This window comes from Glycine max, chromosome 3 (genome assembly GCF_000004515.6).
Source record: "Glycine max cultivar Williams 82 chromosome 3, Glycine_max_v4.0, whole genome shotgun sequence".
NCBI lineage: Eukaryota > Viridiplantae > Streptophyta > Magnoliopsida > Fabales > Fabaceae > Glycine > Glycine max.
Window position 1 is genome coordinate 1678569 of NC_016090.4, and position 18008 is coordinate 1696576.

At 33.7% G+C, this 18008-nt stretch overlaps 2 protein-coding genes across 2 annotated transcripts; one reads left to right on the forward strand and one right to left on the reverse strand.

Annotated features, from left to right (window-relative positions):
* Positions 1-415: 415 nt before the first annotated feature.
* On the reverse strand, positions 416-6042 carry LOC100782579 (COP9 signalosome complex subunit 1). The gene is made up of 6 exons (XM_003521254.5): positions 5509-6042; positions 3315-3635; positions 2112-2228; positions 1925-2010; positions 966-1200; positions 416-748 (listed from the first exon to the last, which is right to left on the reverse strand). The coding sequence occupies exons 1-6, from the start codon at positions 5905-5907 to the stop codon at positions 572-574; spliced, it is 1335 nt and encodes a 444-aa protein (XP_003521302.1). The 5' UTR covers positions 5908-6042; the 3' UTR covers positions 416-571.
* A 5809-nt stretch (positions 6043-11851) lies between these two features.
* LOC100785249 (uncharacterized) lies at positions 11852-16989 on the forward strand. Its single transcript, XM_006576297.4, has 12 exons — positions 11852-12123; positions 12296-12354; positions 12530-12605; positions 12694-12765; positions 12868-12960; positions 13062-13154; positions 13257-13346; positions 13449-13520; positions 13685-13789; positions 14822-14917; positions 15520-15582; positions 16666-16989. The coding sequence occupies exons 1-12, from the start codon at positions 12022-12024 to the stop codon at positions 16768-16770; spliced, it is 1026 nt and encodes a 341-aa protein (XP_006576360.1). The 5' UTR covers positions 11852-12021; the 3' UTR covers positions 16771-16989.
* Positions 16990-18008: the final 1019 nt, after the last annotated feature.

Here is an 18008-nt window from a genome sequence, read left to right on the forward strand (position 1 = left end):
ATGAAAGATTTTAGAAATTAATTTTGTCGTGGTTCCTTCAAATTCATAAAACATTCTAATATGTAAAATATATATATCCTCATGATCTAACAATTAAAGGTTATGCAGGTAAACCCAACCAGCCAACCCCCCACCTTTTCTCAACAGGTTAAAAGGATTAGTAGGTTGAAAACCTTCAACCTTTCCTGCCAAAATAACCAAGTTGACACAACATGTCCAACCCAGCACAACCATTATCTTCTGAGAGCTCATTATAATTACCAGAACAGAGAATTCTTAAGACAGATCATGAGAATGTTTTCGGACCATCAACACTCAATTCTTGCGCAACGGAGTCACCAAAAATGAGGTGCAGGTTAAAAACAGGAAATGAAGATCTTGTGACGAATTAATTGAGAAATTATGAAAGAGTATATACAAAAGAAACCATAATATGCCGTTAAAATGTTTGCACAAAAATGTACGTTTGCAACCTTGATTCACTCCAGAATCCTGCTTCGTTAGAGTTGATAAACGCCTGCTATATTAAAAAGTAAAATAGCAACTTGGTCCCATTATCATCAGTCCATAATCAAAGTTTCCTTAATGCTCTAAGATTGAACTCATGCTTGATAAGATTTGATCTCAGTAACATGGAACGAACATCACGATCAAATTCCCTTCCAGTTTCCAGAACCCTTTGAAAGGTGGCATTCCTTTGATCCGCATGCCGTGCATACAAAATTTTGTTGTGCGAATCAATTCGAGCCTGCAAAGTGCAAAAGGTTCCACCAACAATAAACTGCTTAAGTCACATACAGACTGTTTTATTGTAAATACACACACACACGTATATATAAAACTGTCTTCAAAAGTTATAATAAAAAAATGAAACGAATGTAATACTGAGGTGTCGATTTCTTTCCATTATAAATTCAACCAAATCAAGCTATAGACAAAACAAGGCAAATTAAGTGAAATCAGACCTGTATCTGATTATCAGTAATCAATGCTTCTAGTTCCTTCTCAAGTCCCGCAACAGTTGTCTTGAATGCATTAGCCATCATGTTCAAATCAACAGACACAAATGGGAGTGTGTACTGGATAAGGGCTTTGTGACGAATTTGATCATAAAGTGTCTCAACATGGTCATGCAAATGTATATCAAGCAATAGGTTTGCTTTGAGGTTCCCGAGGTATTCCAGACATGAAGCATAGTGACTGAGAAAAGGAAGCAAAGACATCAAGATAAATATATTTTCCAGAGAGCCAGAGAAAAAAAAAACACGTACAGAAAGAAAGTAAAACATTGCAAAGAAACAGTTTGAGTGATATATATAATTAAGAGTAAAATAAATATTGAAAGATGTAATCATGTAACGGCCCCCTTTTCAGTTTACACCAATTCAACAATATTAAAATAAGAATTTAATTAGTATGCACAGACAGTAATCACATATTGTCTTCTATGGTGTGTTCCATGACTTTTGTCTTTACTAGGATGATTTTTAATTAGTTGACAATATAAAACTTTTTACATCGACAATAACATGATAACTAAATTCTAAAAAACAACATTTTAATTTGCAGTATGCAAATCAAAAGGACAACAATCAAGAAAAATAGTTAACTCTAACCATCTCCCTTGTTGGGGGGGGGGGGGGGGGGGGGAAGGTTTAACCACATCAATAATCAATATAACGAATTCATGTCTATATTCTCCATGCATACCTTCGAATCCAATTTCTTAAATATCCTGGTAATTTTTTCAGACCAGCTTAGCACCACACATGAAGAACTTCATTTACCTATTCTACTGGTGATTCTCTATAGTTTTATTTTAATTCAGTTGAGCAAGAAAAAAAAAAGTGATGCCTAGTGACTAATCCCTAATACATTACATAGGTGAACAACAAAGAAAAAGAGAACATGAAGACCAACTTACCTTGAGTAAAAATCATTTATCAGTTCCCTTACTTCAGGTACTAACTCTAAGAAATTGCGGAAGTTGGAATTGTCTATAACTTTACTCTGCCAGATATTGAAAAAGAAAAAAGAAAAAACAAAGACAATGCCATCAATGTTTCAGATTGAAAAGAAGAACCATCACAACAATATAATGGAGAGCTTGCCTTTAACTCTGCCCGATCAAATGTTGCAAGTGCACAAAGTCCTCCATATGTTGCAACATCTTGAGGTGCAATTACGTCATTATAGTGACTTCCCAGTTCAGGTCCTGTTTCTAGAAACTGCATTAAATAAAGAAAACAAGGTTGCCAAAGTTATTAGCCACGGCAGTTGAATCGGGATACAAATCATGTATCGGAAAGCTTTCGAATCAAATCGTGAATCGTAACATTCATGATAAAAAATAAAACATATATATGTATGTGAGTGTGTGTGACATTTAAAAACATTGTAGGAGCATTTGAACATAAAGAAACATTAAAAACGAAAGCATACATACCATATGGTTTAATTATTTTATTACTGAGTATTATTTCGTTTATATATAACATGTTATCCTTTAAATAGTTTATTACATTTTTTATTACTATATTTATTTATTGCATTATATTTATTTTAATATATTGATTAATTTGTTATACTATATGTTATGGATTATTTAGTTTTTTTGGTCACTACTACTATTATTTAGTTTATATATTATAGGTTATGTTATACACAATGCCTACTGGCCCAAGTTTGAAACTAATCTGGACACAAGATAGAACCCAACAAAAAAAAAAGGCAAACAAAAGGTTTGGGCCACATGGCCCAATTTGTCTCCTGGAATCCTAACTCCTTGAGAGATTGCAGCGCCGCAAACACTAACAGGGAGGTCAAAGCAGAAAATGAAATTGCTCCCACTAACCCACATGGCCACCGTGATTCAGCCACAAAGCGCAGCCACTTCTGCCGGGAGGCAACCATGCACCGCACTGCTGTTACACAGTTAGTCCGTGCATGACCCAACCCTGTTTTGGGGACGTGACCTGCTTCATCAGTTGCTGCGCCAGACACACACAATTCAAAAACAACTGGCAATTCATGCGATTCTGGAATGATACAAGCGATCCGTTTGCAATTCACACCCAAAAAGGATCCAACATCCAATTCACATCGTTGGGCCTCTGAATCACATTGCATGTATCGGATCAAGATACCCATGATACTTACTACCATGTTATTAGCAATTAAGTTAAGAGGTTATCATACATCCAACAATGATAAATTAGTATTGAATCCTCAACCTCCAAATCAGGAATTTCATAGACCATGCTAGATGGATCTAGTCTAGACTGACTGAGAAAGTAGAGTGCTAAGGAACAGACCTTTCGGGCAGCAAGCTTGTACTTTTTGGCTTCTAGATTAGCCAATCCTGCAGCACATCGTAGCTTTGCAACTGTTACTGCTTCAAGGGCATCTGGTGACTGTTCTGCCTTGCTAACATAGCTTGTAACATGAGGAAATTGACCCATTTCAATGCTGACCAGAATTGCACTCATACACATATGAACAATGTGCTTTGATGTAGTGCAATAATCCCGAGTACGGACATAACTTTTAAAAGCGTCCCCCAATTGACCATGAGCATAGTAAAACTCTCCAAAATCATTGTATCCCATTCTAATGCTTTCCTTAATTAAGTTTGTCTGCAAAAAATAAATGCAAGATGAACAAATTGACAGGATAAGGAATCAATGGTGATTTACGAAAAAGCAGGCCTCATCAAAATACTACCTACAGTCCTATATATAAGAAACAAAAGGCAACATTTTTTTGGTCCTAATTAAGAAACATAGGACTACTTTAATGCTAAATTTCTTTCTTACCACTAATTAACTGTGATGTCTATTAATTGATTACACTCATTTCCACATAAAAGTGAAGCATTTATTGAGCTATCAACAAAACAAGGTACACTCATTGGTTGAATTTGAAAAATAATCACCTCTTAAATATTAATGTATGGATAGTCTTGGAATAAAATTAAAATTTATGACAAAATAACCAATCTAACCACTTTTATTGGTCTTGATGAATTACGTAATTGTTTCTTATATACAAGACCAAAGGTAGTATCATACAAAAGAATGCTATCCCAGAAAACAAAAACAAATCACAAAACCTATCATTTTAGCTTCATAGTTTTATTCTTTTAGAATTTTGTTTGGGAGGAACCATAAATGGCATGACAATTAGTGTGTTTGGAAAACAATTTGTATCAATGTAACATACATCATAATCAATGAGACACTGGTGTTGCTTCTCTGTTTTCTGTCCCGGAATGTACAGATGTAAATTCTTAGTGATTCAAACAGTAATCCAAACACTGTTAATCTTGCATGTTGGATACATTTTAACCAAACCCTAACGCAACCACAAAATACAAAAAACTGCAGAGTTTCCTGTAAATAGCACACAACTGTGCACAACAACCATCCCCCCAGAAGTCGGTAAACAAAACTATCTGCGGAACACATTGCATGAAAAACAACACCAGACTCTTCATCTCTCATAAATAAACACCAGAGTATAAAAAACACAAGGTGAAAGCAATACATACTAATCACCAAACAAAAGCTACATACACATACAGGCTACAGCACATCCCAAAAGATCACTGAATGTATACAAAACACAATAGTTTGCAGCAGAAGCAACAGCACAAACAAATGTTATAGTCAAACAACAAATTTCATCCAACAGCAAACAAAAGAATTTGAAACAAACAAACAACACTTCACCGTAAGGTCTTAAAAAACAGTTAGCGACCAGGATTGAGGCCACAACATCAAGGTTTTTAGATTCACAACTGTAATTGAGGCCAAAGTCACATTTGTTCGCAAATCACAATGAACCTGCTACCACAATTTAAAACTTTAGTCTGCAATTGTGACCAACATCACATTTGCCTGCAATTTCCCACAATAACACGGATTACAACGAAACTGCTACCAATATTTAAAAAAGCTTAGACTTCACAAACACTACTTATCATCAATGACACGTGCATTTAAACGTCGTATTGTCTGCAATTTCCTGCAATATCAAGAATCAGAACGAAACTGATACCACAATCTAAAACCTAAGTCTGCAATTGTGGCCGATGTCACATTTGTCTGCAATTTCCCACAATATCAAGGATTGCGACGAAACTGCTACCACAATTTAAGCCTTCGTCTTAACAAACACTACTTATCATCAATGGCACGTGCGTTTAAAACATCCTACAATCAAAACCTAAGAACACGTTTCATCCACATTTTAAAAGCTTAGTCTTCACAAACACTACTTATCATCAATGACACGTGCGATTAAAGCATCCTACAATCAAAACCTAAGCACACGTTTCATAACACCAAAATTTGAAGAAAAAAAAATAATAACCTATTTTCAAATAACATGACAATATAAGTCATATTTTTAATTGATTAAACCAACCAAAGATTCTAGGGCAAGAACAAAAACAAAGAAAAAACACAGCAATTTCCAAATTTCATCCCCAAAAAATCAAAAACTCACCCTATACGCATTGAGTTCGTTCTCGAGCTTCTCCTTCTTCTGCTCCGCTCTCCGATCGATGGCGTCGCACCACGCCGCATCCATGCCGTAGTTCGGTCCCAGCCTCCCGTCGATCTTCTGCACGACCTCCCTGAACAGCTGCGTGTTCTCACCCTTCTTAATCTCGTCGTAGGCCATGCGCAGCGCCTCGAGCTGCGACGCCGCGTTGTTCATCTTGTCGGCGATGAACAAAAGCCGCATGATCTTGGTGCGCCCCGAGTACAGCGCCGCGTACGCTTCGATGTCGACCTGGTCGCCGCTCATGATCGCGCGGCGGCTCCGCTTGTCGCCGTCGTCGCCACCACCGTTGGCGTAGATTTCGTCGATCATCGGACCCGAGGTCTCGTCGTCCCCGTCCATGTCTAGGGTTAGGGTTTGCGAGGGTTTTGTTTTGGTGCGGTAGGGTTCACTGGGTAATGTGGTTCGCGCAGAGGTGGTTGATTTGTGTCACTATGTATTCTCGGAGATCGCTAAATACTCTTCGGTGCTCTTCCTCTGCTCTACTTGTTTAGTAGTACTATGGAGATAACCCAAAACGGGGTCGTTTCATTCGTTTAGGTGACTTTAGAATATTTTGAATAGATAAAGTGTTTTATAAATAATTGTAAAAGAATATTTGGAGTGTTTGCATATCCGATTTGATGAGTTTGGAAAGATAAATTATTTGATTTAATCACTTTCATTTTTTAATTTATCATTTAATTAATTTTGTTTAAAATTTTCATTTGTTTCAATCCAAATTTAACGTGATTTGATAAAATAATTTAAAATATTTAATATTTTATTTACATATTATTATATAACTATATTTGCATCTTAAGTCAATAGTTAGTAAAAATATCTTTAACTAAATATATTTTTTATAAATAAGTATAAGTTAATGATAATTTTATAAATATATAAGAAATAAAAAATATAAATATTAGTGATATTATCAAATTATGAATATATACATATATATATATATATATATATAAAAGTTACAAGAGACTTTTGAATATTAGATGTTAGATTTTTTAGCTTAAAACCAATTAACATTAAGAAAATAAATATATAAGCTATATTTTCAGAATTGAGATAGAGATAAAGTGAGATTTCCTAATAAATATCACCTCTCATCTTATTTGTAAAAAAATAAAATAAGTTGTAGTATATTTTGCACTATAATTTGATTCTTACAAATAGGAGATAAGATAATAATACATAGTCTTTATCATAAGAGAAATTAGATTATGTACTTTCAAGTGTAAATTAGTCATCCAATCACATACTTTGTATGTTTACTTTTGTAATAATTACTTTAAAGTTATATCTTTTGATTGACCGGTAATGTCCTTAGGCTTCTCACTAAGTGAAGGTATGGGGGAGGGTAATTGTACATGGCCTTACCCTTGCAAGCACTAGTTCCTTCAATTTTTATTAGTAACCGTTGGTGTGAATTTAGCTAGTCATAATTCGTGAAATGCCGTGCATTTTTAAGAATAAAATAAAAGTGAAGGTATGGGGGAGGGTAATTGTACATAGCCTTACCCTTGCAAGCACTAGTTCCTTCAATTTTTATTAGTAACCGGTGGTCTGAATTTTTTGTTTAACTGGTATGCAGAAATATGGAGGCAATCTAAATGAAGCTATTAATGCCCATTTTCTTGAGGTGGATAGGCACATGTATGGCAATGTGGTTCATAGAGTTGCTTTTATTTTCTTTCATCTTGTTTTTACTTCTATTTCTATTTCTATATGCTTTCTAAAATTTGCCCTGCTTTCAATAAACATTATTTCAGGATTCATCTGATGGTGGGCTTCCTCGAGGTCATTTTCAGCAAGAAGATGATGATTTGGCTCATGCACTTTTGTTGTCCTTAGAGGTTTTTGAATATTCATTTTATTTTGACAATTCAATTTCTCCTTTTCCAGTCTTTCTGAATTTTAGTTGCATTGAATTTAGACTGCAGAGCAAGAGGCCAAATAGAGGTAAGGTATGTGACCACCAGCACTGTGGTTTGATGAATGACCGATGACTGGTTGTGCAACATCTTGAGCTACAATTTTATTAGATGATGTTCCTAACTTGATTTAGAATATATATATATATATATATATATATATATATATATATATATTTGTCAAAGAGAGAAAGATATATTGATCATTCAATCTTATTTCAATAAGTTATTGACCATTCAATCTCATCTCACAATGTAGTGGGGTGGTATTTCTTCTGAAGAGCTTAATGAAGCATTGTTCGCTGAAACTGCACTTTTTGGTGAAATTTCCAATCACAGTTCTCACCATATTTCATCCTTGCCTAATCTGCAACATCATCCAGAACAAAATGTGGATCCGAAGGCACAATGTCTGTCCACTTCTATGTCACAATTATTAAATGACTCTCGCTTGCTGAAACAACAACAGGTTTGGATTCTGGCCTGTGATGGCTGTGTGATCAAGGTTTATGACATGATGCGTCATTTGTCATAATTTTGTGCAGGATTCTGAATATCTAGAGTCACTACGAGCTGATAAACAAAAGGAATTGAGTTCTCTCAATAAAGCTGAAAGCCATTCCTCAAAGGAACAAGAGTCATACAAAAAAATGCTTGTAAAAAAGGTAACACATTTGCTCAGTTTGTGACTTGTTGACTTTGTTCCTGCTGTTAGTTGTGATAATGAATATGAATATGATTTTGTTCCTGCTGTTAGTTGTGATATGAATATGAAGTGTAACCCTTCATCTATGGATAGTCAATATTACAGTTAACTAAAGGTTGCATGACTTTAACTCCAGATATTTGTCTATACATGTAAGATTGAATGGTCAATAACTCACAAATAGCCCCTTTCTCCACTCACAAAAAAAAATAGTGCTTGTGCTTGACATGCCCCTATGTATGTTTTTGTGTGCATGGGTAGTTATTCTAAGTTTGTATGGTTTTCCTGTATTTGTAAATGGTGGTGATTCTTAAATATATCATCATTATAAACTATATAAATACAAATTCATTATAAGATGTGGCTAGAGGCAAGCACCACTGAATTGTGTGTGCCTTGTGATTGCAGGAATTGAGGAAAATTCTTGACAAGAAAGAAGTTAGGCTTTCCAAAGAACCGCCGTTATCTGATGAAGTAATTACTATCGTTGTTCGAATGCCAGTTGACAAACTAGAGGTAAAATTAGCGTTAGAATATGATGAAATCCTTACAGCATAAGTAAGAAATCTCTGTTGAACAGAGAAACAAAAACAGCAAAGATAAACCAGAATAACTCAAGAAGAAAGTTGGAACAAACAGGCCCCTAATGATTAGCTAATGAAGAGCTCATTTTAGCTTATGGAGAAACTCATCTCATTTTTTTCTTCTTGTTTTCTTTTCTTAGAAGTGCTTCTAATGAAGCTTACTCAAACAGGCCCTGCCCAGTATACATTCCCCAAGCCAATGACACATCCATTAGAAAGAGTGCTCATATATCCTCCTAAACGTTCTAGCCACCCTCTCCTTTGTGATTTCCTTCATCATTACATTACAATTCTCCAATTCTCTTCCCCCAATACCCTCTTGCCAGCAGCCCATTATGTTCAGCATTTCCGTTCATTTCCAACGGATTTCTCCACTTCCTGACTCCCTTCTTACATTAAATTTCCATGCTTTCCCCTTTTATCTGTTCTTCTTTCATACACCAACAGACATTTGCTTCCCTTAAGCCCATTTTTCTGTTTTTATCTCTCTCCTGTTTGGAGAATTGAGACATTGTTTCCTACAATCGAATTCATTTTAAATACCAGATGAAATCAAATTCTTTGTGAGTTCTGTATTTAAATTAGCATACTTTTTCAAAGTTTATTTTTGAATTATACATTTTCTCTCACAAGAACCTAGAGGAAAATAATTTCTCACTTCAGTTTAAGTCATTTCTTTCAAAAAATCAAACAAGTCTTTTCTATCTTTCCCTTATTTACTTCATGAATGCATACCTATGAAATAGGCATCAACACATTTCGAGGTGTAATATGTCTATATTACATTACTGTGAAAGTTGGCATACTTGGCTAACGAATTGTCATTTTGTTACCTTGGTAGCTTCTTTTTGATTTCATAGACATTTGTGGAGCACAGAAGCCTGGAACCTATAGACTTGTGAGTGTCTCTTTCCTATCCACTTCATTTCTGGATTGAACCTTCATGTTGTTTTACTTTTATGGCATGATTTATGACATGCCGTTTGAACACACTCTCTAACATACTCTTTTACTCTTTTGAACATACTCCCTTTTATTTGAAAATCATAAAATTTTGTAGGTTTCACATCTTATTTAATGAATCTTTCTCATGATTTATAGTTTTCAATAGATTTTAACCAATAAGAGACACTGTTGGGAGCATGTAAGAAAGTGTGGTGCTAGCACTCCTTTTTTTGTCAATAGTGTGGCTAAAGGTGTTTAACTTCATGCTTAAAGTATATGATTTAAACAACTTTCTCAGTGACTATTGTTTCTTGATGCATGCCATGAATTATGCTGGTTCCAATTGATGTGTAACTAATACTTGGGAATGCATTAAACTTATAGTAGTTTGATAATATATCCTAAAACTAATTTAGTGATTGTTAAGGTTTTTTATGAAAACTGACAAAGGCATAGATGATGACACTTAGTTTTTATTATCCTTGGGTTTAAGTATGTAATGCATTTCCATCGGATACAACTTTTGTAGTATGGGGGCAATTATCTTGATCATTAATTATATTTAACCATCATATGTTATCATTGCTCCAATATTTTTTAACAGGTAAAGTCATAACCGCGTCGTGCCTATAGTATTAACAATTGCTCGTCAACTTTCAATGAAGGAGGCCTTAGCAAATTAAAACAATGAAGCTTTATTTCTAGAGTTGATTTAGTTTCACCTATTTTCCTTGTAGTATCTTGATCTTTTTTTTTGCTGACTTTTTAGTATCTTGATCAGTACAATATAGATTTGGATCCCAAAAAAACTCTTGAGACGGTTGATAAAAAAGAAAAAAGAAAAGTGGACGATTGATATTCATTGAAGACAATGGAGGGCATTTTTTTGCCAACAGATCTTATTACTTGTCAAGTATTATATTTTGAAATGAAAGAATTGGCTATTAGACAAACATACATCATCGCTTGATCGAGCTCATTTTTTAATTTCTACATTATTCATTCATTCAGAGTGATAAAGAGTGAAAAGGTTTATTTTTTAGATTAGTGGGAAAAAAATTGGGTGGATCATTTGTATCTTTTTTTTTATTTCTTAAATTTATTAAGTTGAATTAGGGATTATAACAAGTTAATTAATCTCACTTCACAACCACTTGAAAAATAACACCCAAGTGAATGACTTGGGATTTTGTTGGAACCAAATACTTAAAAGGATTCAAATTTTATTAAAGTTGTGTTTGGTTTAACGATCCATAATATCAAAGAACTAGAATTGATTACATCTTTTTGTATTGCAACAAAGTTAAAAAGTAAGTTAAAGGATGAATCTAATATGTGTTATACAAGTATGAGACTATAATTTTTAAATAATTACAACATATAACATAATTATGTTCTTTCAAAGCCTCTAAAAAAGTAACACATCATCGACAAAAAGTAAACGCGTGAGTGAAGGATCACCTCACGACAAAGATATATGGGTTACCAGATATTATTTGAAATCAACTCATGAATCCTCAACCCCAATTTCTCTACACAAAGCACAAATAAGCATGACGAGAGTAGATCACCAAGTGCAACCCTCGTAAAAATTCTCTAGGTTGCTCTCATTCCAAAGGATGTAGAAACTGAATCCATGAACTGTGATGTGGCTAGCAATTAAAGCAGGAAACCCAAAGTTAATTAAGAAGGATGGAATGAAGGAAATTCCAATTATACTCTATATATCTTAAACCTAATGTGCTAGAATCGCATTGTCGTGGGTCAACATATTGGTCTTTGAAAGCCCCACTCACATCTCCCAAAGATCATCATCACCAACGACGAACTAATATATTACTTGAAAAATTATTAACTAAAATTAACTCATTTAACTATTCCTATTATTTATTTACTTATTTCTTATATATGACACTGCCAAATATTCTTGAAATAAAATAAAGAATTGAGGTTTTTAAACATATATTTTTTTTTAATTTGGATAATCTTTCTAATAATATGAAGTTTATTAGTGGCAAGTGGAGAACAGTGCAAAGTGTTAGCATAGGACTTAGAAGTTTCTTTTATTTTTTTACATTTATTAGTTAATAATACACGAAGTTAGTTAGTACTAACTGTTAACGGTTAACGGTTAACGGTTAGCACGAGTCCAACGGATTCAGAGGTTGGGCCCCACATCACAAAGTTGAACTATAAATGAAACAGTGGCTAGCGCGCATAACCATAACAAACAAACAAACACTACACACTTTCACTGCAAAAAGTCACAAACACTTTCAGATCGACCGAGCAAACGATGCCGATGACGAAGCCGAAGCCGATGCCAGAGGAGCAGAAGATGGAATACTTCATGCAAGTCACTGAAGCACCGTTGTCCGTCGCCGTTCAGAAATTAGAGGTACGACTTCACATTCTCTCACTCTCACACTTTTTCTATTTTCTTTCTTTTTTCCTCCTCCGTTTCGTTTGTAGTTTCGATACATGCAATATTGTAACTACTCACTTTAATTTTCGTTTTTTCGTGCATTTTTCTTAATATTTTTCTGAGTTTTTGCTTAACTGGTCTGCAGAAACATGGAGGCAATCTAAATAAAGCTCTTGAAGACTTTTATCAAAAGGATTCGCTCCGGTATGGCAATGTGCTTCTTAATTTTATTTTTCTTTCATACCTTTGAAATTGAAATCTTTATAAATGATAATTATTTTTTTTTTTTTTACTAAACATGTTCTAAGAAGCTGAGTTTAATTAATTTCTTTGATTTATTTTATGTACTAATAGTTTGTATGATTCTTGTTTCGACTAGAAACCCAAGTCAAAATGAGCAACATCGTAGCCAAAAGGGCTTAACAGTGGCGGAGTTTTTGGAAGCATATCCCAAAGTATAATACTCATAGCATGAAGTTTACCATATTGTTGTTACTTCTATTTCTAAAATTTATTATCCCTGCTTACCATTTTCTATAACAGAAAACACTGGCGGAATTGTTGGACGAAAGCACTGAGGGATCTTTTTCGTGGAAGAAATGGGCAGCTCCCAAAGTATAATACTCATAGCATGAAGTTTACCATATTGTTGTTTCTTCTATTTCTAAAATTTATTATCCCTGCTTACCATTTTGTTGTTTCTTCTATTTCTATAAGATTCCTCCAAGTCATTCTCAGAAAACAGAGGCGGAATTGTTGGACGAAGGCACTGAGGGATCTTCTTCGAGGCAGAAATGGGCAGTTCCCAAAGTATAATACTCATAGCATGAAGTTTACCATATTGTTGTTTCTTCTATTTCTAAAATTTATTATCCCTGCTTACATTTTGTTGTTTCTTCTATTTCTATAAGATTCCTCCAAGTCATTCTCCGAAAACACTGGCGGAATTTTTGGCCGAAGGCACTGAGGGATCTTCTTCGTGGAAGAAATGGGCAGTTCCCAAAGTATAATACTCATAGCATGAAGTTTACCATGTTGTTGTTTCTTCTATTTCTAAAATTTATTATCCCTGCTTACCATTTTGTTGTTTCTTCTATTTCTATAAGATTCCTCCAAGTCATTCTCCGAAAACACTGGCGGAATTTTTGGCCGAAGGCACTGAGGGATCTTCGTGGAAGAAATGGGCAGTTCCCAAAGTATAATACTCATAGCATGAAGTTTACCATATTGTTGTTACTTCTATTTCTAAAATTTATTATCCCTGCTTACCATTTTGTTGTTTCTTCTATTTCTATAAGATTCTTCCAAGTCATTCTCAGAAAAAACAAAAAGCTAAGTCGGGCCAGCTTCCAATGTCCTCGTCCTCAAAGGTTTTTGAATGTTCATTTTATTTGTACAATTTCAATATCTGTCCACTTCTTGATGACAATCGGTTGCTGAAACAACAATAGGTTTAGAATTTAGATTCTTGCCTGTGATGGCTGTGTGATTAAGGTTTATGGCATGATACATCATTTTTCACAATTTTGTGCAGGGCCCTGTCAAACAAAAAGCTATCGATCCATTAACACGGCCTAAATTTCCGTATGCTCGCATACCAGCTGATAAACGATGGGAGTACTTGGAACGACTTTGGAGGGTAATACATTTGCTCAGTTTGTGATCTGTTGTCTTTGTTCCCGCTGTTGGTTATGATGTGAATATGAAGCGTAACACTAAACAACCATTGAATAAGCTATGGATGGCCAATATTACAAGTTAATTAAAGGTTGCATGGCATGCCCCATGTATGTGTTTGCCTGCATGGGTAGTTATTTAAAGTTTGTTTGGTTTTCCTGTATTCATCAATGGCGGTTATTCTTAAATATATGATTATTATAAAGTATATAAATACAAATCCATTATTACACTGTGCCAGAGGCAAGTACTCTGTGTCTGATGTTTAATGTTTACACTATTAAGGGAACATATGCTTGAGGTTTTTGTTTCATTATGTTGACTTATGAAAATGTTGAAGTAACTCAATTAACCACTATTTCTCAAGCTTACTTTTGTGCAACTTGTTTTCTTTTCTTCTTTTTTTTTTTTATCTCCAATGTACTGAAAAAAAAAATACTTGTAATCTAATATAAATATGTTGTTTTATAGTAAATATAGATGATTAAGTTGACAGTGATGATTTCCAACTTTCATTTGAACAACTGAAATCTTTTATGAAATCCAATCATAGTTTTCAGTAGTTGCAATTCATGTAATAGTCATCACAACAGAAAAACGCACCAAATTGTGGCTGCTACTTCTATCTATGGGTAAAAGCACCACTTTGTCCTTCTTGTTGTGTCTCTTCTTGTTTACTGTTTCCATTTCTCTTTTGCATTTGTGGCGTTTGCTAAGAAGCATATATACACTTCAAAAAAGGATATCTTTCAGACACATATTGGACATGCATTATACACGCGATGTGTAACTGAAACTTGTGTTAAAGAGGGTGCAACAATTCAAATTCTAACGAGGGGTTTTAAATTTTGCATTAATAGTGCTAGCCTTTTTTGTCCTGTGTGTGGATACATTACCCTTATAATTTTTTATTGATTTGGTAGGAGGATTTCTTGTACTTTTGTTTCTAAATGCACTACTGAATTGTGTGTACCTCGCTGTCTCATGATTGCAGGATTATGCGGATACACGTGATAATATTCATATTGCTGTTCACATACCGGGTGGTGGTTGCGTTCAACGTATCTTTCTCAAAACTGACAAACTTAAGGTAGAATTAGCATTAGAATATGATGAAAACTAAATTCTGGATAATATTCAGTTTAAAGGAATGGATCTCAGCTCCTTTTTCGTCCCAAAACAGAGAAAGAACAACAAGAAAACAGGAACAAACACCACAGGATAGTATACACTCCCCGAGCCAACCCCACCTCCACTAGCAAAAAAGCTCGATACCATCCTAACATTCCAGCCACTTATAATTCTGCAATTATCTTCCCCCAATCTCCTCTTTCCAGCTGTCCATTATGTTCAGCATTTCCCTTTCACTTCCAATGGATTTTTCCACTTCTTCACTCCCTTCTTTCATTAAATTCCCATCCTTGCCTTTTTCAAAGTATTTTTTGGAATTATCAATGTTCTCTCACAAGAACCTAGAGGAATATAATTCTCACTTCAGTTTAAGTCATTTCCTTCAAAAAATCAAACAAGTCTTTTTATCTTTCCCTTATTTTACTTCATAAAGGCATACTACTCATGAAATAGGAGTGCGAAGCACCAGATAAACATTTGAAGGAGTAGTACTGTCTATTTTACATTACTGTGAAAGTTTGCATACATGGCTAACCAATTGTCATTTTGTTACTTTGGTAGGAACTCTTTAGGTTCTTACGCGTAATTGGATTAGGAGAATATTTGTCTGAATCCTATGTACTTGTGAGTGCCTCTTTCCCTATCCACTTGATTTCTGGATTGAACCTTCATGTTATTTTACTATGGCATGATTTCTGTCAACGGTGTAAGTAACTAAAGGTGTAAGTTTCTGTCAATGCTTTATTACCATAATTTTTTCATTAAGGTTATCGAACTTCATGCTTGATAGAGTATATATGTTCAAAATTACCTAGGTGAATCTCAGTGATCATTGTTTCCTGACACATGACATGAATTATGCTAGTTCCAAGTTTATGTCTCTGATTAATACTCGGGAGTGCATTTAATTTATATTAGTCCTGATATTTAAAACCTGTTAATGTGGCATGATCATATCAGAATATACTGGTTTTCATATTTTTCATAACCTTATAGAGAAAATACACAGAAAAATATGTGAAAATTAAGCATATAATTTCACTTTTACCTTCTTTTTTCAGAAATTGGAACTTAGTTCTGAAACCTTCACGATGGATTTACCAAATACACAACCATTAAGATTTTCTCTTTGAGAACCCCGTCTGATATCATGCATTGCTAGTAAAGTGAAATGTTTAAAAGATGAAATAAATTATAACAGAAAAATAAACAAGCAACCCACATTAATTTCCAAATATAAAAACTTCAAACTAATGACATGATCCTACAAGTATGTATGTATGGAGTATGGATAGTTGCAATTACTTAGCATACAATAACTGAACCTCGTTTAATTGTGAACCTTTTCACTCCTATTTTACTCTTTATGCCAAGCTAACTTCAATTGCAGTATAGAATCACAAGATGTGTATACCAACGAGTCTCAAATTTACATAAATATAATATACTGGTTTTCATATTTTTCATACTACTGTCTATTTTATATGATCCATTAAATACATTGATTATATTCTCTAACAGCATGTCCTAAAATTAACTCAGTGACTGTTATGGCTTTTTATGAAAACTGATAAAGGCATAGTTGATGGAGCTTAGGTTTTTTCTTAAACTTTTTTTTTAAAATCTTGATCATTAATTATAACTAGCAGCATATGATCTCTATATAATTGAAATGATCCACTTTTAACTGCTCCAATATTTTCACAGGCAACGAAATCCCCACGTCGTTGTTACAGTATTAAAGATGGCCGGTCAACCTTGGATGAAGTAGGCCTAGGCAACGGTGGAGATTTGTATCTGGAGAAGATTTAGTTTCGCTTATTTTCCTTCAAGTATCTTGGTCTGTACATATAGATTTTGGGACCCCAAAAACACTTTGAGACGGGTTAGATAAAAAAAAGAAAAAGGAAAAAAGTAATCTTTGTGATGGATGATATTCATTGAAGACAATGGGAGGGCATCTTTTTGTCTATACAGATCTCCTAGTTGTCAATTATACTTTGAAATAAAAGAATTTGCTATTGGACCAACATACATGATGATTTGATCGAACTCATTTTCTAATTTCTAAGTTCATCGTTCATTTAGAAACATGAATTTTATCTTTTCATAAACTGGGTGAATCTTTTTATCTTTTTTTATTTCTTAAATTTATTCAGTTGAAGCTAGGGGTTGAAAGAAGAGATTTATCGCATCTTCTCGTCCTTAGTCTAATCGCGCTTTTCATGATGGCCACAAAGATGAATTGAAAACAAGTTGGGTAGTTTAACAATGCAAAGTCTAAAAAAAAAAGATGGTTTAAAGACGCATTTCACATAATTGTTTTTGAAAGTTTTTGATTATTTACAAAAGTACCACTCAATTTTTAAAGACATTGATTTTATAGAAACATGTTTAAAAACCTCCAACAAGGGAACCCCGGCTCAACATCATAACATGTATGTTGAGGTGTACAATCAACAAGATTTAGCAAAGTTATAATTGGTAGATAGGAGTTTTTTTAACATATCATTAGGGATTCAATTCCTTATTATTTATATAGAAAAAAGCTTATTGAGACATAAATACAGGTTAATTTGTTTAAGCTTATTTTTTAAAACAAGCTTTCTTTAAATAAAATAAATAGTTTTATGATTTTTTTTATATTTTTTAAATTGTTTTTACTTTAACATAAATAGTTTTCTTTTTTAAAGAATCAAATCTCAACAGTTTTTTTAAAAACACTTTTATAATAATTTTTTTAAATTGTTTTTTCCTAATTTTAAACAAATTGACAGTACATCTCAATGATCTAACGACATTTCAAAAGAAATTAGTCTCCAACAAGATATGCTTGATGAAAAAAAAATGTATATTGAGGTCAGTGAGTGACACATCTACCTATTGAGAATAATTGTTCTCACAAAGATTTTACTATTACTTATATACGTGTGATAAAAAAAATTGTTCGCATAAAATAATTTTCTTATTAAAGTGAAGGTAAAAAAAGAATAAATTGATATTAATTTTAATATTTTATCTTTTAAATTTTTAATGTTCCAGATTCTCTA